General features: G+C 50.2%; 1 protein-coding gene and 1 long non-coding RNA gene across 14 annotated transcripts in view; one reads left to right on the top strand and one right to left on the bottom strand.

The window, feature by feature from the left end:
* The window catches only part of MACF1 (microtubule actin crosslinking factor 1), a 249,139-nt gene that overhangs the window by 62,155 nt on the left and 163,798 nt on the right, over nt 1-23,186 (top strand). For 8 of the 13 annotated variants that reach the window (XM_008171036.4, XM_005302134.5, XM_065577277.1 and 5 more), the window contains exon 2: nt 21,600-21,661. In XM_008171036.4, the coding sequence (XP_008169258.2) occupies nt 21,600-21,661 (62 nt within the window). Of the gene's footprint in view, nt 1-5,774; nt 6,173-14,299; nt 15,256-21,599; nt 21,662-23,186 lie in introns of those variants that run through there. The other 5 variants (XM_042844725.2, XM_065577278.1, XM_065577281.1 and 2 more) reach the window with 4 other exon arrangements.
* Nucleotides 2,905-7,406, bottom strand: LOC101950231 (uncharacterized). The gene is made up of 2 exons (XR_006173103.2): nt 7,288-7,406; nt 2,905-3,069 (listed from the first exon to the last, which is right to left on the bottom strand). It is a non-coding gene; the product is annotated as an uncharacterized LOC101950231 (long non-coding RNA).

Genomic DNA, 23,186 nt, shown 5'->3' with positions numbered 1-23,186 from the left:
ACTTCCCAGTATTTCCTGCGTCCTCCTTGTCCAGATGCGTCACCCGCAGCCGGGTGAATTACAGCCCGTTATCGGTTTCTTGCAGCAGCCAGAAAATGCTTGAAACTCGCTTATGCTGAATGCAGTCGATATTTTTATTTTATTAAAAGAGAAAAAGCAAATGGAGTTAAATTGAGTGGAATTAAGTGCATTCTGGTCCTTTCACTCAGCTCCATGCAGTACGCCCGCTCCAGACGTAGGCATGCCCTGGCGAGCCGTGCTCCTGATAACCAGCATTGTCCCTCGCTCCAGAGTCTGCAGAAGAGTGCACTGCCCCCTTAAGGGCATAATTCATTCCTCTGCGCTATCCCTCCCGTGCTAGCTGTAAGGGCCTGTTCTGGACATGGATCAGCTGAGGCAGGCGACTTGCTGCAGGCTCCAAAGAAAGGACACAAGGGGTTAGCAGATTAAATGTTCAAATCGACTGATACGTCTGCTACGGCTGGTCCTCCCTCTGAAACCCGATTGGCGGCTCAATCAGCCTGTCTCTTTCAAATCTGGCCTGGCTGTTCCCATGGGGTTGCGGTGAGCTGAGATAGCTGGGTCGCTCCAGAAACATAGGCGCTCTGCCCACTGCAGGGGGACAAGACGGCGTGGCTGGAGGATCCGGGACTTGAACTGCTGCCCTTCTGTGCCCTCTGGCGCTGTGTTTGGTCAGTGCCATCTCTGCTGCGGGTGGCAGGGCCCGCTGGGGAGCTGGAAATGGCAGGGGGTGGCACAGCACACAGTATCTACTTACCATATTGTCTACATCCCTAGATGATGGAGCAGTTAATTACACACCATAGCAAAGAGACAGAGCTCTCCCTCCCTGCAGCCGGCTGCCGCCTCCCTCCTTTACTCTCTGCATCCGTTACCTTATTGCTTCTGCTAGTGTCCTTTTCTCTCTTATTCCCTCCTCTGTCTTTCCCTTTCTCTTCCTCTCCTCCCCACCTTTCTATTCGTGCCGCGCTCTGCCTTCCTGTACATTCTCAGCTCTATGGTTATTAAGCCAACGTGGCCCGTTCTCACCATTTTCATGAGAATCTCACATTTGGTGTTTCTTGGGGAGCTGCAGCTGATCACGTGAGAACCTCCGCTTCAATCTGTTTTAAAAAAAGTAAGTTTCTAGGCCTCGTGGTTGCAGAGAGACACTTGAAAACGTGACCCAGACACTAGACGATGAATAAAAGGAACCCACCAGGGGTTATTTTGAAAAGTATTAGGGCTTTTAAGCCAATGTCATGATTTTGGGCCGTCTGACTCAGATTTTGAAAAGCCGGGGGTTGGCAGTCCGGTTGTTTGTGAACAGTGCCATAGGAACGCACACACACGGGCCCTAACTCAGCCCATGGGAAGGCCTCCTAGAAGTCTGTGCAATTGCCTCCATTGCAGCCTTTTCTCTGTTACACAGAGTGAATTTCTGTGGACGTGGTGGCTGTTTCTCTGCCATGCTGCTGTTCTGGTGGGATCCTATGAGCTTCCTAAATTCTCTGGGTGTCTCCTTTGTTCCCTACGGCTTGGACGGCGGGCTCTGTCACTCTCAGGGATGTGGCGTTGTGTGGAACACCGATGTGGGGGACGTAGATGGAGCTCCGCTCTCCGGAAAAACAGAACCTGGTGGCTAGAGTTGTCTTTCATTTCTCTCACTGCACCTGCCTTTCCCTCTTTCCGTTTCTAGCCTTTGGCGAGCACCTTCCCGTTCTGTTTCTCCTCTACCAGGTGCCAGAAGCTTGCCGTTTCCAGTCCCTATGGAGGCTCTGCTCTCCTGGGCAAAGAAAGCACTGCTAGTCCTGGCCAGGTGACTCTGTCGCCTAATCGCACCTGCCTTAGGCCAGGCTATTGGACCCGTCTGTGTCAAAATCAACAGGAGGTGAGAGAATTGCAGGGGTTTCTTAAATGCATCAGCGTTGCTGCTTTCGGACACTGCCTGTCGCATTGGACAGCTGCTGTGCGCCTGCACCCATTTTGAGCCTTAGCTATGGAGGGGGTCCATCAAATTCATGTTTAAATCGTGTACGTCAAGGTGCACATGCTTGTGTTCCTGTTTTCTCTGCCCTCTGTCCAAGAGACTGACAGCATCATCCGGACAGTGCCTGGATGAGCACCGTGTTCCTTGCCCACCTCCAACGGGGAGTGATAGCAATGCTGGAGAGCCTAAAACAGCTCAAGCTGTGTAGTTTGTCTACGACAGAAAAGGGGACACCCAATACCTCGGAAATAGGAGGTGGGTGTAGCATCACCAAGGAGGAAGCGGGTTTGTTTAGGGTGGCACAGAGAGCTAGCGACAACATAGACGGAAGATGAGGAAGACTTTCGGACAGGTTGTTCCTCTGAAAACACCAGCACTGTAAAAAAAGGACAATCCCAGACACTGTGGAATAATCCCTCTGGGAGTGGGGAAGCCCTGTCTCTTGGGATAGTTGAAGTCAGACAGAACAAAGCTCTTGAAAACATCCCACAGCAGGAATGAACCTGTTGCCCCATGGTGGGTCTCCACATGAAGTGTGTAGGAGGAGGTGAGCCCACATTTTGATTCAGGGAAGTTCCAAGCATCTAATGCATGCAAGTCTCCCCACCTCTGTGTTGCCAAGGATGAATGAAATGCTGCTACTCCGTGTAATACAGAATAACGTTTTTGCCGGCTTTGGCAGCACAGTGAGGTTTTGAGGTTGAAGTGCTGCTGGGCGGGTCGGCCTCTGGCCTTGCTTGAGGCTGTTACATGGATTGAGGCTCTCTTGGTTTAACAGTTGTGTGCAGCATTGTCACTTTGGCTGATTGAATCAAACCTGAGACAGATTCTGATCATGTGGGAAGCTCTCAATTCTCGGTCTTAGTGAGCAGAAGTTCCTGTCTCAGTTATGTTGTAGGCGAGGGCAGTCTGAGTTAGTGGTTTCATGCATTTATTTCCTGCTTACAAAGAACAGGGTTGCGTGCTAATGGGGTGGTGAGGGCTCTCCCCTTCAGTACAAAAATTCTTCAGAAGGATCAACTGCTGTTGTCGTCATCAGATCACTTCCTTCAAGCTGCATCTCAAACCAGAGCCTGAATCTGTTTTTTAAAAAACAAAATAAAACAGAAAATCCACATTGAAAAGGAAATTAGTTGTTTAAAGGGTCACGTGTCCAGTAGTCTTTGGAGAGGGTGCCTTTATTGGAATGAGGTTGGAACAATTGGATATCGGAGAGTCTGAGCATCACCTTGGGGGTGGGAAATTGAGCTATCTCCCAGAATTGGGTCTCGCCATTCTCTCTGCCTGTATTTGCAAAGATTAATGATCTGCGAGAGCTTAAATATTGGGGCATCAGGATTTGAAATAGGATCCCAATGTGCAGCTCGTTCTTGAGGCTTGGCTATTTGGGATTCTCTGTCCCAAATAGCACCTGTGCAAAGCGAATGAGCAATGAGACCTCAAGTAACCAGAGCACATTGTTAGATACTAACTCTTAATGGAATGGTAGCCGGGTTAGTCTGTATCAGCAAAAACAACGAGGAGTCCTTGTGGCACCTTAGAGACTAACAAATGTATTTGGGCACAAGCTTTCGTGGGCTAAAACCCACTTCATCAGATGCATGAAGTGAAAAATACAGGAGCAGGTATAAATACATGAAAGGATGGGGGTTGCTTTACCAGGTGTGAGGGCAGTCTAACGAGATGATAAATCAATTAACAGCAGGATAAATAACTTTTGAAGTGGTAAGAGAGTGGCCCATTACAGACAGTCGACAAGTGGTATCCTGCTGTTAATTGATTTCTCTTGGTAGACTGACCTCACACTTGGTAAAGCAACCCCCATCCTTTCATGTATTTATACCTGCTCCAGTATTTTTCACTCCATGCATCTGATGAAGTGGGCTCTAGCCCACGAAAGCTTATGCCCATTCTAAGGTGCCACAAGGACTCCTCGTTGTTTTTTCTTAATAGAATGACTTTTGCACAGAATGATGCATCTCATTTTGCATATTCAGAGTGCAGTCATGGCAAATTGGACATCAAAGAGACCCAGTTAAACGCCAGCTATGGTCAACTACTAAAATAGCTGGGAGCACTATGACTAACACGAGAGCTAAAATGAGGCCATATGTGCTCCTTCCCATAATGCTGCTCCAAACTGGAACCTTTTATCCAAACACTCTTCCCTCTAAGCCTTTCATGGTCCAGATCAAATGGAACCTAGATCCAGACAAAACCCTACTTCTGGTGTTACAGAATCTGCAGTGATTCTGGTTCTGCAACAGAGATGGGGGAAACCCCAGCTCTTATCTGAAGCCCTGCCCGGAACTTTGGGGTTTCTGATGAAACTGAACCAAGATTGGAACCTCGCCCTGCTGGTACAACCCTAAAGCTTGATCCACCCGTATGATTTTGCAAACCCAAACTCCAGTCTCTTTGGCCCATCTCTATGGATTACATTTCTCCCAGCTGTTTCCTCTCTTTTCCATCTGTTCCCTATTGGGCAGCTTATCCAACCAATCTGGGTAAGTGGTCTGTCCCCATTTTTATTCGTGGAGAGGTTTAACACCAGCATGGTGTGCTCTGTATTTTCCTTCCTGGTTCATGTATCTTTATGGAAGTTGTCCCAAATGTACAAGATTAAACAGGAAATGGATGGACTGTAAATGACTCCTCCAAACAATAAATCCCCCCCTAAAAACTACAGCCTGTAGGGTTAGTCCTCCTCTCTCAGCTTATTGTCCAACCCTGCGCTGTGAAACGCACCATCACTTCTACATAATGGATGATGAGGGAGAGGGGCCCAGTGGACGTGGGTGAGAATTGTAGGCAGAAGTGAGGAACAATGGAGACCCAGGCTACCCAACCTGGTATTTTTGTGTGCGCGTGTGAGAGAGAACTTCAAATGAAGCGGCAACTGCTTCGCTGCTTATGTTACTGTTGCTTGGAGCAGGATGTCCTGACACTAAAATTATCAGATCTCAGTTGTTTCCTGTTCTTGTCCAGGAGATGTCCTTAAAAGACACAAATGATCTCCAGTGGGCTCCAAACCAAGTTATCTGAAACAATGATGCGCTGTCTCGTAACTTGCCTGGCACTGATTTCAGATGGCGAATCTGCCTGGTGACTCGGAGTAGCCAGTGCAAACAAAGGATGCAGTGTGCCTCCATTGTCTTTGAAAGATACCAAACTGCTACCTTCGTTTCTGAATCGGCTGCTCCTTGTTCAGTGCTGGCCCCAGAGCTGCAGCATACTGGGTTTGTCCTACAGCCAATCGGCGTGAGAGAGTTTATCTTTAAGATAAAGGTTTGGGAACACAGTGCTGATGTAAGCAGGGTGCAGTTCCTTGGAAGTCAGAGGAATCGCCCCAGCCTACTCCAGTGATGGAATCAGCCCGATGCCTGCATTCAGCATGCCTGGAAATGTTTAAAAGTGATCTAATAACGGTGTGTTTTTTCCCCCCTTTCTCCTCTTGAACTTGAGTCTCTGATCCAGGAGAAGGGACAGTTTCTGACGAGGCCAATCTGGGCCACGGAGACAGGCCTCAGGCCTTAAAGTCTGTATCCCCCTGGCAGACACTGCTCACTGTTCTGGCAGAGTCCGTCCTCTTTCCCTGGCTAGGCCTGTGTTCGCGGAGAGCAGGCATTCCAATGGGCTTAGGTATGGGAATTTAGGAGCATGACGTCCCTCTCTTGAAGGGGGGTTGAAGTCAGATCACTTCAGCACATCAGTGGATGCCAAGGAAAGATGTTTGAGTCAGCCTGACACTCACTTTCTCTCTCCCTCTCACTGAGCCCCGTGTGGAGAGATCCGGGGCTTTATCTGATACTTCAGCTGTAACTGGGCCTGCCTAGGGAGGGGGAGAGGGAGACCGGCTCTGGAGCTCTCAAGAGGGAGAGTTGCCTGGTGTGAACCGACAGGAAGTTTCTGTAGTTACTGCGGGTGATGGCTTTCTGTGAGCTCCGCGCCTGCCTCTCGCTGCCTTTCCCTTGTGATGCTCGAACCATGCAGCTGTAACCTCAGCAGAAAGGAACTTAGAGCCGGACCCAGGGCTTGTGGAAACGGGACGGAGGCCCCCAGGTTGGGGAGAGGCGACAATGCCTCTTTTGGATGGGACCTTTCTGCCACCCCCGGTCTTTATTCTGAGTCATGTTCTTGGCATCGCTGGGATCTTGTACTTGAGGAGACAGAGGAGAGAAGGTACTGTTCTTCCTGCCCTTAGAGTATCGGGTTCATACCTCCCACCTCCTGCCTCCCTTCGTCATGCTTTGGCTGCGAGCAGAGTCCAGGAAGTCCCCCGAAGTGCGAAGTGGGTGGGTGATCATGTGGGATGTGCCTGGAGGAGGGGGAGAGCGAGGAACCAAGATGGCTGCCGTCCACTTGTTAAAGGTGTACGGATTTTGTTCCTTCCTCCAGGTGGTGGCATTTGAGACACAGGGCTGGGTTCTGCAGCCCCATGTGGGGTCCAGCATCATCTGGGAGCCCCAGCTTTGGTAAAAGAGTGCACGCACTTTCCGTATTGGCTGCTGTTTCTGGTCTCTCCCGGCACAGGGAATTACTCTGAATTTCTCACTTTCTGGTCTCCTCTCCCCTTGAGAGAAGCAGCATCTCCTCCTGCCGCGGGGTGGAGTCAGGGCTGGCGCTGAGTGAGTCCGGGCACAGAGATGACTAAATAATTGTTACTAAACTTTCTTCTGGTCTCTCTGCTTGGGTGTGAGAGGCCCAGGAGAGGGGGTTGCTTGGACGCACTTTGCAAAGAGTGAGGGTCTCTGGGGAGCCTTGGTGTGGAGCGGGTGGATGGGGAGGGAAGGGAAGGGGCCGTGGGGGCATGCTCGAAATTTTCATTGAGTTCTGCGCTGGGCTCTTGTGTCATTTTCTTTTACAGACAATCCATTCCAGAGCCCTTTGTTACCATAAAATCTACGTTTGTCAGAGCATACACATAGAGCGCAGTCCTGTGGTGGGGACACAGCTCTGGCAGGACTCCGGATTTTTAGTCTGTGTTCTGCCACTGACTCACTGTGCAGTTTTGAGGCTGTCTGCCTCAGTTTCCCAAAATAGGGATTATGTGTGCCCATGTCACACAGACATGAGGATTCAGCAGCTGATGATAAAGCACTTTGAAAATGTAAAGCCTTAGACAAGTGCTAAATATTCTCCTATCTTGCACTTCCACACTATCCTTTTCATTCCAACCCAATCTCTTTCTTTCTGGATGTTTCCTGTTTTCTCTCCCTTCCAGTCCGTATCTCTGTCTCCCATCCTCCCCCCGCCCCCCCTTCAGCTTTTGCTCTTTGCCCATTTATATTTCTTACCCCTCCAAGGAAATTGGGCTTCCCCTCTCACTTGCTGTGACGTTCCCCTCTGGTGTTGTCTGGACCGGTGATCTGCTAGGCCACTCCAATCCTTGACTCGGGGAGCCAGTCTTACCCTGCTCTGCTGTGAGAACCCCCACTCCTGGGCTGTTCACGCACAGCCTCTGGCATGTAAGCTGCTCCCAGCTACTTGCAATTGAATGACACTAGCCAATACCTCCAGTCCCAGACACAACCCTAGGAACCTCCGTCTTGCAGTGTCCAGTTATGCCCACTGGATGCTTCAAGCTTATATAAGTTCGTCAGTTTAACAAAGAAATTGCTATGTACCGGGCTTGTTCTCCCAAGGGGAGTCCGACACACTGCAAACCAAATGCCTTGCTTCAGGTAGAATAAACAAACAGATTTATTAACTTTAAAGGTAGATTTAAGTGATTATAAGTCAATACATAACAAGTCAGATTTGGTCAAATGAAATAAAAGCAAAATGCATTCTAAGCTGATCTTAACACTTTCAGCGTCCTTACAAAGTGAGGTTCTTACCCACGAAAGCTTATGCTCCCAATACTTCTGTTAGTCTTAAAGGTGCCACAGGACCCTCTGTTGCTTTTTACAGATTCAGACTAACACGGCTACCCCTCTGATACGTACAAACGTAGATACTTCTCACCACAGGCTGGCTGCTCTTCAGCCAGACTCTCCCCTTTGATCAGTGGTTCAGTCGCGTGGTGGTGGTGGTGTCTGTAGATGTAGGCAGAAGAGAGAGAACGTGGCAAAATGTCTCTCCCTTTTATCATGTCCTTTCTTCCCTCCTGGCTTTGCGCCCCCCCCCCCCCCTTCAGAGTCAGTTGAGCATTACCTCATCATAGTCCCAAACTGCCCATAGGAAGGGGGTGACTCCCTCCAGGGCCTAACCTTGTTGCTTGGCAAAGCCAGTGTCCATTGTTCCTGTGAGGCTGGGCTGGGTTTGTCCCATCCATGCCCTGATGAGGTGTGAGCTGCCTCTCTGCTCTTGGAGAGTTTTTGCCTGGGCTTGCTTTAAGCCATGGGGATACATTTTCAGCCTCATACCTACATACATGAAATTATAACCTATAACCTCACAATGACATCACTGTAACAATTACTATAACATCACTATAACAACCATGCTCAGTGCCTCATGAGCCTTCCAGAGACACCTGTCTGACAAACTTTGCGTTGGATCCCACACAATCATTTGATAAAGATGAACGTGGGGGTGCAGGGTGTTCCCCCAAGGTACAGAGCTTCACTCTTACATTCTCTGCCGTCAGCATGTCCAGGAGGCGACACAAAAGGCCTCCTCCCCACACTCTGGGAGGTGGGAAGAGGCTACCTACCCTTCCTTGTTCCCTCTGTGGCTACCATGCCCCAGCTGTTTGGTGATCTCTCATGGGCAGGTCACCAGGTAGAGCAGTATACAGCAACAGCCCTATACTTGCCTGGGAGGCAGCGGAGCCACCAGAGTGCAGCCCTGTGGATGGTGAGTGACGGTCCTGGTTGCTCCGGCTCAGCGTCTGCACCCAAGCAGCAGCTATGGCATCCCTCGGCGCTGAGTAACAGCAATGAACAGGCGTACGGAGCATGTTGCTGGCTAACGCGCTTATGGTAAAGATGGGTCTGAGCTCCCAAAGTTGGGAAGTGTTTGGCTCTGGGGTTGTGGTGCAGCCTATTACAGAGACCGGATCCACATTTGGATCTGGATCCAGAACCCCTCCAAAGCTTGGCTTGGGACCACCTGTTGCTCATAGACTGAAATGGCTGAGAGTTGGACTTCTCGGGGAAAGGAGGCCCAGGAAGTGAGTGGAGTGAGTCCCCAGGGGCAGTCGGCCAGTATCCACTAGGGGGGAAGGCCATCGTGCCTGTCTTGTGAATGAACCTCACGGCCTTCTAGTCAAATGGATATTTTATTATGAGAACAGGGCGTGTTGTTTTCTTTTCTGCACCTAATGCACCTAGACGTGGAAATGCTAGAATGATAAACAGTAATAATAATACGGTCCATGCTCTCCCCGCACACTGGGTCTATTTTAGCTTTTTATCCAAACACGCCAGCTGTTCCCATGTTTCTCCTGTCCCTTTCCCTCTCTTCCAGTCCCATGTTTTTCAGTGGAGTTAAAAGGTGCAGCCCTGCTTTTCTCCTCAAACATCCTTGTTGATGGTGCTCTGGGATTGACTAGAGTCGCACAGTTGTCACGTTCTTGCTTGGGCCTGTTTTGTTGCATCCATGCAGCTGAAGCATCGGTTACAAAGTGTAGCCACATGTCGCTAGGTTTGCCCACCTTGAGTCTTTTCCTGTCTTGCTTCCTCAAAAGCGGCGCATTGGCACTAGGCCGTGATCCAGGAGCCAACGGCTGGGGGATAGTTTTATCTCACCCGGCGTGTTGCAGTTCCCCGACCCTTTTGGTAACGTCTGAGTATTTTATTGTTTCTTCCAAAAATTAAACCTAAAAGGCCATTTCCCAAACCAGATGGGTGAAGATACTGGTTCCAGAGGGGAGAACCGTGTAGATTGGTTTGGAGTCCTTGGGGTGAATTTTGTGGGGGAAAGATGCTGTTATGCATCTTTTGTACACCGTACAGTATATGCCTCTAAACAGCATTAGCTGTAATGTCTCTAGTTAACCCAGTCACCCTTCCCCACTTAATCTCTTCAATGTCAAAGCTGCCTCAGACAGATTTGCTTGGCAGTATGTTTGTCTCCACACCACGTGTGGATTTAATTTCTTTAGAGATACTATCTGTTCCCAGTCTCCCAGCATCACTCAGCAACCTCTGTTCTTTGGTGTAGTGGAGGAACCTGTCCCTCCTCTTTAAAAACTGTTGCACTGTAGGTGATGGAAAAAGTGAACCCCATCTGATCCATGTTCTCCTTTATATTAGTAAATAGCCTGACTTTTCCTTTTTGGTATAGATCATGTCTTATCCTCCCCCAGCTCTGCATATTGCAAACTCGCTCCCTTTCAAGCATGCAGGAAGATCAGGGTAATCTCATAGTAGCTTACCTGGTATAAATAAACTCCTCAGTTGCATTTACATCTTCTGCCATATAGTTATTGTACATGCCTTCCAACTCCCATCTCTCTGGCATCTCTCTCTCTCTGTTTGGTTTTCCACCAGATAGGTCTGCATGCATTTTTCCAGGTTGAATCACATTATTTCCAATCCATATTTCTAAACTCTATATCCTCTTCGTGTAGCTCTCTGCTTTCAGTGGTGTTCATGCCACCGTTCAAATGAGTAGCAAACACAGATTTTAATCACCCCGGTATTCCTGAGCCATTCCATTTCCCCCATATTTCAGAACAATTAAAAGGTAAATAGAAGGTGACCTGCAAAAAAGAATGTACTGTATGCCCTTTTAAAATAACTTTATACAGAAGGGCAGCAGAGTCCCCTCCCCCCCCCGAAGTATTTCTTCTTCTTGCTTGTTTTTTACCTTAGTAATTCAAATCCTCTAGACTGAAAAATATGGTGACTGGAGAACTAGTGAAATGGTGACACCACCCAGATCCAGAGTAAAACTTGAGCAATTGAGAGGAGATGGGATTTTTAGTCAGATGTTTAAAACGTCTGTTGTTTTATCAACATCTATTTAAGAAAAACTTCCTTGGGTCACTGAAGTTAGTCAACGCCACCACTCTTTCAGATCAGGAGTTGTCAGTCAGTAGCCATCCTTGGGGCCTCTGAGAGATGCTCCAGTGAAGCTAGGGGAGAGCAGACTTGATGTCCCTGATGTTTTTAAGATTCGAAAGAAGCACCTCTGCGTACATTTCAGGCCTTCTTTCTCCCCAAAAGAGCAAGCTGAAGTTTAAAACTCCTGTTCACATCTCCTTTAATAAAATCGCCTGCCTGCCCAGGTACTCAGTGGATTTCTCCAAACTGGCCACATTTTGAAAATTGACCTGACTGATAAATACAACTCCCCTGAGCTCCCCTCCGTCCAGACTCCTCAGGCTGTCATCAGTGCTTAAAAGAAGCCAGGGAGCCCAGCCAGCATGTGGACAGTGGTGAAATCTGGCAGGCTTGGAAGGCATTTCTCTGAAACGAATGGGGAAAAGCCAATGTGAGGAGCAACAGCTTAGAAGAGGCTAGTTATGAATTGCGTCTGGTAGGGCGAATGGGCCGTGGGCCTTTCTTTCCCAGTGCAGAGTTACTGTCTGTGCAGCCCTTAGTGGGGCAGGCTTTGGTGCTGCTCCATTAGATGAGTCTCTGCCCCTGGAGCGGGGGCTTGGCTTTGTGTTGGGAATGCAACTGGATCTAGGCTCGTCTCTTTGTGGCAGATGATTGACTTGACGTACAATTGGCCTGCGGTGTGCCTGTTGAAATAGCGTTGGGGAAAAACAGATGTGTACAGGGACGTCCATGCTAGGCTCCCTCCCCTCCCCTGCCCCCACAGAGCAGAGCACACCTGAACTTGGGGATCGGGATCTGAAAGGTGGACACCTGTATGCATGAGCAGTGTCAGATCCTTCCCCCTTGTGTACCTGGTCACAGCTAGAGCCCTGAAAATCCGCCAATATCCGCTTTATAGCCACAGACTATGTGTGTGGATCGGGGATCGGCTACAGATACAAATTTTGTATCCATGTAGGGCTGTAGTCACAACCTTGCCCTGGAGGTGGCTCTGTTGGGGGGAGGATGTGAAAAGGAATTCACCCTGTTCATTTCAGGCTTGGTCTTCTCCCTACACCACTCCACCAACCCCATCCTGGAAGGCAGGGCCCTCGTCTGGGGTGAGAGGGAAGTTTAGCTTTGACTTTCCCAGCTAGACTCCATTGCTAGGGAGAGAGGAGAAACCTTTCCTCTTGCTTTCCCACACTGTACCCAAAGAAGCTCCATTTTAATGCAGTCCAGGTCCTCTCTCTAGCTGGGTTTGGCATCAGTGACTGACAGTGGAACTCAATGCCTGCCTTCCTTCCTTAAGAGTGATCGTCTCCCCTCCCCAAGCTCTGTTACTTCTGGTGACTGGTAGAGCGGCCGGCACTAAAGGATGCCTGCAGAGGTGAACAGATGGTGCCTCTGACTTGTCTTTGATCTTCATCTTAGCACTTTCCTTGGAATGTCAGCGGAGTGAGATTTGATGTAGAAAAGGCAAGAGGAGGTGGCCCTGGCCATGGCGGTAGAGTGTGTAATCTGTTAAATGATCAGGAGGACAAGAGTGTTTGGTCCTGCAAAGGCTCTGACCTCCAGAACAAACGGCTAAGCCAAGCCCAGGTAGTACATGGAGCAGCATGGATCTGTTTCCTGGAATTGTTGCTTGATGCTCATTTAGCCCAGATTATCTCTGCTGTGACACTTGTCAGGAGTTTCTCTTAGGTTCTGTCCACAGTGGGCTCACCGCTGTGCCAGCCAATTATATTATAGCTGGTTACAAACAAACAAACAAAAAAATCCTTGTCCATGCCAGCGAGGTAAACTATTACGCAACTGTGCTTAAAGCTAGTCTGGTTCTGATCCAGGCGTGGTTGGTGTGGAAGGACTCCTCTGCAGCTGAAAGCATTATACATGAAATACACACCCGAAAGAGTTTTTCTGCACCAGCGCGGCTCCACCAGCATGCAGCAGAGACAGGATACAGGCCTTTTTACCAGAGTGTCTGGCTGAGTGTGCTGTGTGCTAAGGATTCGCTCTAATGTGGGTATTTATATGGCCTCTGATATCTCAGTATCTGAATGCCTCCTGATTCTTAATGTATCTATGCCCATCACACTCGCGTGAGGTAGGGAAGTGCTGTTTACCTGTTTTACCGACGTGCAACTGAGACACAGAGTGGATGAGTGACTTGACTAATGTCACATGTGGAGCAGGGACTTGACCCCACATCTGCCACGTCCTAAGCCGGTGCCCTACCCGCTGACCCCTCCTTTCCCTCTCTACGGTTTTGACCGTTATATTCCGGATGAATTAAGGCTATCGAAATTTACTAGTCTAGACTCAGTGCCAGAATCTGTCTTGTTAGTTTCCTTGGTCCTGCCTGGTGTCCTGTATGACACTTCTCCGCTGCTGGAATCTTTCTTCTGCTCTCGTCCTTCCCTGCATGCCGGCCAGGTCGCTGACAATAGCAGCTTTGCTTTGCCCCTGCCCGCTATTCTCGTCTGGAATGCCAGGCCCGTTGATTGGATATCTTCTGGGTGGTGAGGGAACGGGGCAGGGGGTGGCCAGAGGAAAGCCAGCCAGAGAGCCTCTGTTAGGCAGGAGGGAGAACTGAGAGGAATGGAGGGGGAGCTGTAACAGGTTGCTTATCAGGGTGACTCTGGAAAAGATTAGCCAGTGAGAGATAAGCTTACAATGACTTAATATTGTTAGCAAGAAGTAACAGGGCATTATTATTAGCTCCTGGGGTAGTCTGGTGGGGGAGGTGTAATGTAATTAGAATGAAAGAACCACCGAGAGGTGGTAAAACAGGGCAAAAGAAACTTGTGTGTGAAATTACGAAAGCGCACCAGAGAGAGAGAGAGCCAGCTCAGGGCTACTTGCCTGCAGAAATCTCCAGGGGAAGGTCCCTGAAGCTGCCCCCTGCAAACGCTCCACAGGAGAAGAAAAGCTAAAGTTTTACTCGCCCTGCCTGCTCTGGTCTGCCCCGGGGCATGCTGGATCTGGCTCCTGGACAAAGTGTCTTTGCCTCTCTGGAGAGGACGGCCGGGCTCAAACCAGCGTAAGGTCTGAAGAGGAATTATATTTAGAAGAAGAAAGGGAAGAGCAGCGGTAAAGCAGCCCCCGTTATCTCTCCTGCGGCCGTTCGGAGCTGGCTGTGTGCAGGATCTCAGCCTGCAGCCAGAGGGTTTGATGCTGAGCTCTGGCACTTCGAGGCAGGGAAAATCATTTGTGAAGAAGCTGCTGGCTGGCCAGTGTGGATAAAAAGCCCTTTATTGTTCTCTCACGTCATAGTTTGCGAGACTGGTGCACTTAACCAAGAACTGAAAAACAAGTTGGAAAAACAAACCAACAGCCTGTGTGCCGGGTCAGTGCAGAGACTGGGCCTTGCTGCATTCAAGGCGCTGCTCTCAGGCACGGTGGGAGAGTAAGTGGGACCTGTTGGGCTTTCCGATGCAAAGCAGATATACTGGAAAATCTCCTCCCAGGTGCCTGGAGTCAGAGTGACCGGCATTATGAGCTACCCTCTCTGCCTTGGAGCTATGCTGTTCAGTGGAATGCCTCTTGCATGTTTCCAGGAACTTTGGAGTGGAGAGTAACTTTCTTTTTCCTTGTTGTGTGGAAGAATAGCATCGGCCTGACACATCAGGGAGCTTTGTCCGCAGGAGGTGGGCACTGGATTTTCACATTGATTGAAGCCCCCTAGTCTGCATCTGCCTGGGTCAGAGGAGACACTGGGGACCGTGGCTGCCTCACACAGGATGTTGCCACTCGCACGGCTCAGCAGGGTACGAGGCAATGTCTGTGCTGATTCTGAATGACCAGTGGCAAGTTTAACTGTCCCAGCGGTGGCTGTCTGGGGTTTTGCAGGCGCAGGCCTGTTGTGCCCAGTGGCTATGTAAAGTTGTTCTACAAGGCAGTCAGTCCCCTTTGCTTCTGGGTCTTGGTGCTTCCCCTGCCATTCCAAGCTGAGAGCGGCTGGAAGAGTGACAGCGTCTGCGCTCTCCTGTTGATGAGGGGAGAACTCCTCCAACCGTTACATTTGGATGGGGTTTTGGAACGAGGTCCTGAAAGGGAACTGTGTCTTAAAGCAGGCGGTAGGAAATGGTGGGCGGAGCCCCAGTGGAGACCTGAAGAGACATTTGCTTGGGACAGACCCAGCCAGCACACGCAAGACTGACTTGAAGATACTTTTCCTGTTTCGGTTGTGGAGGATGCCAGTGCAAAAGCCCCGTGGTGCACTGAGGACCTAGCTCTGCTGAGGCTGAGAGCAAGCGGTGGAGATGTGGCACATCTACAGAGGGGAGAGAGAGCTGAACGCACACCTGGCGTGCCGGATGTGCTGCATGGGTTAGTATCTTGAGTCTACTTTTGTTAATGGCTGGAGAGAATCCGAAATGCATTGCTCTCCTCTGACTCACAGGGAGGAATCCGCTATAACACAGGCACCTTGTCATGCTTTAACCAGCCTGCGTTATCTTCAAGGTCTTGATAGCATGTAGTGTAGGGCAGGCAGGAAGAGACGTGGGGCCCAGGGCTGGGCTTTGGGAGAAGGCTGGCATTTCCAGCAGGGGGGAGAGTATGGCGACTCGGTTTTATATCGCAGTAGTTGGACTCCGGTGCCCGTTAGCCGCCCTCTTCTTGGTCCGTATGCTTTGCTACAATGCCTGCTGCTTTACCAGGAAGCCATGCTTAAGCAATAATCTCACATGGCAAGGGCAGGGCTGTATTTTTAACAGACTGTTGGCTGTTTTCAGCTCCTGATTTCCTGGCTGTGCTGCAAGGGGGAGGGATAGTTCAGAGGGGTAAAAAGCCTGGAGGACTCCATCTCGGACCCGGCTACAGTGATATTGCAGTGCCGTTGAATTTTCTCATGGCAATCCCCAGAAAAAATAGGGCATAAAGAAGGCAGGAGGCATTCCATAGGAGACAAGTGTTACTGACCAGGTTTAAAAGGAAAGGGGGCTGTCCTGGGGGTATATAGATAGTCACTGGCACAAGAACAGACTGTGCAGCTGGTTGGAGTGTGGGAAGGGAAGGAGATTAAAAGATGAAGATGGTACTTACAGACCTGCCTAGATCCAGCCTTCTTTTTTGTCGGGGGGCGGGATGGGATGAAGTTTCTTAGGCTTGTGGGGCTGCCTGCAAAATCTCAGGGCCTTGGCTCTGTGGCTGCATCAGGTGGGGCGGAAGAGACTAAACAGTATAGAGTGCTATGGGTACTGTCCAGACAAGATGCAAATCAGGCAGTTCACAAATTATCTGCTATGTCTGGAGGAATTTAAAGGGAGGGAGATGCTTGCTTGTTTGCTTTTTCTTTCTGTCTTTAAGAAACCGTTTGTCCCTCTTCTCAAACCGGTGTTTGGTCTCTTCCTTGCGTTGAGAACTGGCTTCCTGAATATGTCAGTTCTCTCCCCGGAGAGCTATGGTAACTGACTGTCCCTCCTCCTCCCCTGAGTCGGTAACAGCTTATGCTCAAATAAATGTGTTAGTCTCTAAGGTGCCACAAGGACTCCTCCTTGTTTTTGCTGATACAGACTAACCCGGCTACACTCTGAAACCTGTCACTTTCAAATCTGTGGATGCTCAGAAATCAATACAGGGACCCATGACGGAAGGGGCGGGGCCACTTACTGCTTGATGAAACCAGTGCAGGGAACTGGCCTGGAGCAGTTACTGAGAGTAGTGAGGATGACCACAAGTCAAGGTGAACTGTAGAGGCCTACGAGCCTTCCCCTCCTCTCCCCCTTGCCAGCAGGGAGGCCAAGGGTCATGTGCACCATGGGGTCACTGAATGCGAACACTGGGGGCTAGGGCTGAAACTTGCACTGTTCACGCACTTGTGCAGACCCACGTGTATGCATGCACTCTTTTCACGCGGGCACTGTCCATTTTGCTGTTTACAGAGGATATAAACTCAGTGTGCGTTGCTGTTTGTGTAGATTGGTTCAGACTGGGCGTCTGACAGTGGTCTGAGCTCAGCTGGAACAGAAAGTGATGACAATAGTCTCCCACTCTCAATTTGGTGGTAAAATGGGCGTACGTTTTCAGAACGGGCAAAGTGGATCTTCCGAGAACTGGCCTTTCGCCAACTTATTCTCTGGAATTAGGGTTGCCAATTTTGGTTGGATGGATTCCTGGAGGTTTCATCACATGACATAATCTTTAATTAAAGATTAATCTTTAATTCCTGGAGACCCCAGGACGATCCTGGAGGGTTGGCAACCCTAGGTTTAAGATACCAAATAATTGAGACCTTAAAAACCTGGGGTTATTTATGCTAATGGTCTCTGGCACTTTTCGTAAGAGTAGGGATTTGCTTTTGTATTGCCTAACATTTAAATTCCCCAACCCCCGCTGCAATATACCATGTGCCTTTCAGCTGCTGCTGTATGTGTGTAGTTGGTGCAGCAACTTCGGGGGAGAGGTGCCTCAGACATGTAAACGTCAATAGTGCAGTGCAATGCCACTCAGCCCATCTTATCACTAGTGAGCAGCTTCAGTGGGATTTGGGCTAGCCAACAGATAAACGTGCCTCAGCAGTGCAGTGATTCATCTCTGTCCTTAGGTTAGATTGTCCAGTGCCCATCCCATGGGACGGCAGCCAGGACCGGGGCCTCTACGTGCTATTGTAACACAAAGTGGGTTTTAGCCCATGAAAATGTATGCCCAAATACATTTGTTAGTCTCTAAGGTGCCACAAGGACTCCTCCTCCTTTTTGCTGATACAGACTAACACGGCTACCACGCTGAAACAAATATTAATAGTGCCTAAGGAAAGTGGTGGAAGTCCTATCTCTTGGGAACTTAAAAACAAGGCAGGACCAAGTCTTGGGAAATATACTAGAGGGAGCAATCATGAAATGTCCAAGGAGTGTGTGTGTGTGTGTGGGGGGGGGGGGGGGGGGGATGGATGAATATTTCTGTCTGCGGTGAGTCCAGAAAAGTTGAGAGTGCTGGCGATGTTCATGACACATCTGAGACTCTCAGAGACCATGGTGATGAGCACAGTATAAACACCTAGGAACAGAAGGGTGCTGGAAAACAATACCAGTCCCATTTAAGGAGGATGCTCTTGAGCAGAAGGCAGAGTGGGGTTTGGTCTTTGTAGCTGGGATGCTTCAAGGTGTACAAGGAGGTTTTCAGGAATTTTTGGAAGAGGACTTGGGGAATGCTTGGAGAACCTTAACTGGGAGGATCTTGTAAGCATTAGGAAAGAAGGGATGGGGTGACGGAGACGAAGGGAGCATTTGCAAAGAGGTGTAGGTGAAGTTGAGAACGGAGGTGCAGGCAGGGGTGGGTTTGTGCACAGCTGTGGAAGTGACTAGCTTGTAGCTGATGCTGGAAGGCTGTGGAAGCCAGGGAAGGGATTGGGGTAGGGAAGAGACCTGGTCAGGGCCATGGGAGAGGGTAATCGTTGTTTATATTATTCCATGGTTAGGCTTAGTTCTGATTGCCTGAAGCATTATAAACCTTATCAGTAGATAAGATTGAACCACTCAGGAATCTAATTGTCTGCCAGAGATTTCCTTGGTGCAATGCAAAACATTGTAGGAGAGGCATTGTGGCCTAGTGGAGAGAACCTGAAAAACCTCAGTTCTGTTCCCAGCTCTGCCACTGGCCTGCTGGGTGACCTTGGGCAAGTCACTTCACTTCTCTGTGCCCCAGTTTCCCCATTTGTAGAATGGGGCTAATACTACTGACCTTTGTTAAAGCTCTTTGAGCTCTACCGATGAAAAATGCTACGTATCATTATTGCTGCTTGTTCATGGTGTTTCAGTAAAGCAGAACACAGGGAATGTCTCATGCTGCAGAGACTGTGAAGCAAGCACCCTTTAGGTGCTGCCTGCTCTGGCCCAGTATGGAGGCGCCATCTTTCTTTCCAGATTAAGCTGTTAAAACCAGAAAATCCCATTTGAGGCAGGAGCTGGCAGAGCTGCTGAGAGGATTACCCTGATCCCTTTTTTTTTTTTTTTTTTTTTTTTTTTTTTTGCAGGTGTGACAAAGAGAGGGGAAGGGAGGAGAGTGTTTTGTCTAGCGCACTAGTTCTCAACCAGGGGTCCAGGACCCACTAAGGAGGGACCATGAGCAGGTTTTAGGGGGGCCGCCAAGCAGGGCCAACGTTAGACTTACTGGAGCCCAGGGCAGAAAGCCAAAGCCCCGCCATGCAAGGCTGAAGCCCAGGGTCCTGCCACCTGAAGCTGAAGCCAAAGCCTGAGCAATTTAGCTTCGCGGGGCCCTCAGTTGTGTACAGCCCTGGGGCAGTTGTCCTGCTTGCTATCACCTAGTGCCAGCCCTGGCTTTTATATGCAAAAAAACCCAACCCGTTGTGGCACAGGTTGAGAACCCCTGGTCTAGAGGAATGTGGCTGAATCTCAATATACGCCGGGTAGATCTCGTTCCCTGGTCGCTGGGATTGCCAGAGTCTGCTCACAAGAGTTTTCCAAATATTGTTCACTGTCTGTTTATTCTCCCCTCCCTGAAGTAGTAAAGGGTGGCTCCCGCCGGCCAGTTCTTACACTTGTGCCGGTGTCTATCTCCTTGATTGGTCTCCCCTTCGTGTAATGTATCTTTTAACTGAGAACTGGCAGAACAAAACCTGCCAGACGTCTCCCCTCCATGTTTCCATCTAACGTTCCATCTAGCCGCAATTTCCCGGCACCCTCGTGGGAAGAGCATTTAGCTCCCCCGTTGAGCACCTGGGCCTCAAAACCAGTTAACCCATCAGCGGTTTCTTCGCAGACGTCTTTAAGGTCTCAGATCTGATTAGTGCTGTGGCCCTTTTGGAGGGAAGGGGGATGGTCCATGAGACGGACTCGGCGGATGTCCCGCTACGAGGAACTGCATTGAGAAGTGAACCGTTTGGTGTCGGGTGTGGGTGTGGGGATGAGCCAGCTGCTCCTGCTAACTGTTGGGACGTTAAAGCTCTCAGGGACCCAGCCAGGGTGTCCCCAGCTGAGCTCCACGACTGAAATAAGCATTAAATCTTTAAAAGCCAATGAACCAAAAATACAGTGAAACAGGGCTGCCCAGAGGATTCAGGGGGCCTGGGGTCTTCGGCAGCAGGAGGCCCCCGCCGCCGAAGACCCGGCACTTCGGTGGCGGGTCCCGGGGTGGAAGGACCCCCCGCCGTGAGTCTTCAGGGCACCTCAGCGACAGGTCCTGGGGCAGAAGGACCCCCCGCTGCCGAACTGCCGCCGAAGACCCGGAGTGGAAGAAGCTCTGGGGGCCCGGGCCCCGCGAGAGTTTTCCGGGGCCCCCGGAGCGAGTGAAGGACCCCACTCCAGGGGCCCCGAAAAACTCTTGTGGGGCCCCGGGCCTGGGGCAAATTGCCCCACTTGCCCCCCCCTCTTGGCGACCCTTCAGTGAAAGAATAAGCTGCTAATTGCATATATTGGCAGACCCAAGCAGGGCCTTTGAGCAGATCTTGGTGGTTTTGGATGTAACTGTTCATAGGTTCAGATCCTAAAGCCAGAAGGGACCACGCACGGTGAGTACGTAGTCTGACCTCCTGCATAACACAGGCCCATTAAAGCTCACCCTCCCAGGAGAGTTGGGGAGAGCGTGTACCTCTACTGACAAGCGGGTCCAGTGACTCAGTATTGGAAGAACTCTTCCTTCCCTTTCCTAATGAACCCCAGTATCCCCTCACTAATGTGGGGGCTGAGGGTGCCTTTTGCCTACTGTCTTCAGGAGGTTTGTGGTGGGTGCAGCATGTCACATGAAGGACAACGAGATTTCTGGTTTGGTAGTCTTACAAAGTCTCCTACCGGTTTCTCTGTGCTATGCTGGTGTTGGGGTGTCATCCCACAGGCCTGGGCCATGACGGGTTCTCCTCTTCCTCTGGTGCTGCCTGTGTGTTTCTCTGGTGTCACGTGGCTGTAGCTAGTGAGCCTTTCTGTTGGATTATTAAGGGAGAGTCTTATTCCTATAGCTTCTCGTCCTCTTCGACTGTCACGTTTGCTTAGGGAACCTCAGTGTAAGTGACCGAGCAGGTACTGTAGGTGGATTCCTTAAAGGAATTTCCCAGTTAGGGGCTAGAAATTCTTTATAGGCCCTTTTGGAAGAGCCTTACGCCCGTGCTGTGCTGGTAAGAGGCCCTGTCTCGGGGGAGGGAGATGTACTTAGTGGTTATTCCCACTGTAGCAACTTGGACAACGCCTGTTTAAATCGAACTTGTTTTTACCCGTCTGAAACACAAAGGGGGGCACCAGCTAAAGGGGGTCACGTGATTCCCCCCCCCATGTGGCCCCCCAGGTGACTCCTTCCAGCCCGGGGCCCCCATGTCCTCCCTGTCCCTCCCCATCCCACGTTACCTTGGGGGGGCCCCTCTGTCCTCCTGCGCGCTGAATACCGATTTCTGAACCACAGAGCGGCGGCCCTACATTCTGTGCAATTCCTGGGACAGCCCTGCAGTTCTGAAACTGTGTCTTTCCGGGACGGCATACCGGCAATAAATATGTTAATGGTACGGCGCACCTGCCTGTACCCGCTTCCTTGCACCACTGTCCTGCAGATCCCTGGAGTAGTCCCAGCAGAACATGGAAGGAGGCTGTTAGTAGGATGTGGTGGGATCTGACAGGGAATCCTGAAGGCGGGAGAGTTGGGCTGAATGGGGAAGGTGTGTGTGGCCAGTCGGTGAGATTTCACCTGAACAACACTAACCGAGACCCATCTGTGTCTTCTCTTAACAGATGAACGGGACCGAGTCCAGAAGAAGACTTTCACCAAGTGGGTCAATAAGCACCTGATGAAGGTGAGAGTCACGTGCGTTACTTCGTACGATTTCCTAACTTGCCCTGCTCTGGCCTGGCCTGTCTGAACCGGAACCAGCTGGCGTTCGTTGGGCCTTGGAGTAGCGTTCTAAAGGGGTTTAGAGGCACTGGAATCTTTGCTTGATCTGACCCCCGGGGCAGAATTGGATGTTACGGCAACTTCTTGGAACTGTTCGAAAGCATCAAGCAAACATTCACCTACCACCATTTCATTAATCTCTGAATTGAAAAATCGTTTGCTCCGGAAAAGGGCATGTAAAAATCTTGGCAATACCACCCTGAAAGAGAACCTCACATCTCCCTGAGATCCCTTGGTGAGGGGGTGTTTCAGGAGTTACCATGCATGGTGGGAGGAGAGTGACTGCTCCCCCTTCCCCTCCCAAGCTCGCTTGTTCCCCTTTATTCATAGAGCTGTATTGTATTGTTCCGCTGGCACCCTGCCCTTCCCAGAAGGAGGCACTTTCTCCTTCTCAGGGGAGGGGCCGCTCCTTCCTGGAGCATAGACACCGGTTCTTCTGTGTCTGGGCCCTGAGCCCTCCTGAGCACCTCACTTGAAGTCTGTCTTGCTGGAACAAGAAGTTCTTTGGTGGCTGCTGTTCAGTGCAAGCTGGTCCTGCCTGTCAGATCCTTCTCTGAACCTTGCCTGATGGCAAAACGCTGTGAAAGAGGGAAACCAGCGGAACACATTGGGCCATTGTTAATGACGGGAGGCCGGCCAGATTTCTACTTTTATCCAGAGCAGAGTCTCTGTCTCTGTCTCTTAGCAGAAAAGTGACAGCTGCCTTTTGGACAACTCTCTACCAATCAGATCTCTTTCCCCCATTCCCCTCTCTTGTATCTGTCTCTCCTTTCCTGCCTTACACCATTTTCCTGCTTTCTAGAGGCAGCCGGGCTCCTGGTTGGAGTTTGCAGTGCCTGGGATACTATTAGAATTCTGTAGACCCCCATCAGATGCCAATGAGGGGTGACACAGGAGGCGCTGGGGAGGCAGAGATCCCACAACACAATGAAGGATTTCAGAGGCAGGGACTCTGACTCCTGCGTGAAAGTTGAGGATCTAACTTGATGTGCTCAACTCCTGGATTTTTCCAGTCCTTGGGGCCGTACTGCTGTTTCTCAGACCCCGCTGCTTGTTGCACCAGCAAAAGCGGATGCTGGTTTCTAAGTGGTGGTTTGATAACCAGGGAGTTGCAGTGGGCTCTGTGTGTAGAAGAGTGAGGTGCGAAGGGGCTCAGGGGTTCTGTATCCGGGCAGGCTGTCTTACTGGGATCCTGCCCATTGGAAGGTGTCCAGTACAAATCTGAACAGAGCAGTGACTCTGGTGACCACGCGGCTCAGGGCAGCGAATAATCTCTGTCTTTTAAAAGAAAAATGTTTGTCACAAAAAGAGTGAAGAGCCTGTTTCCTTAGTTGTGTCCATTTTCCAGCTGCGCACCTCTACAGCAGTACACAGGGCATGGGGCTTGCGGCGGAGATCAGAGCTATTAGCAAGCCAAGTCAGTAACT

This window comes from Chrysemys picta, chromosome 23, assembly GCF_011386835.1.
Source record: "Chrysemys picta bellii isolate R12L10 chromosome 23, ASM1138683v2, whole genome shotgun sequence".
In the NCBI taxonomy this organism is placed as follows: domain Eukaryota; kingdom Metazoa; phylum Chordata; order Testudines; family Emydidae; genus Chrysemys; species Chrysemys picta.
Note: the sequence above shows the minus strand (reverse complement) of the source record. Positions and strands in the feature narration are given on the sequence as shown.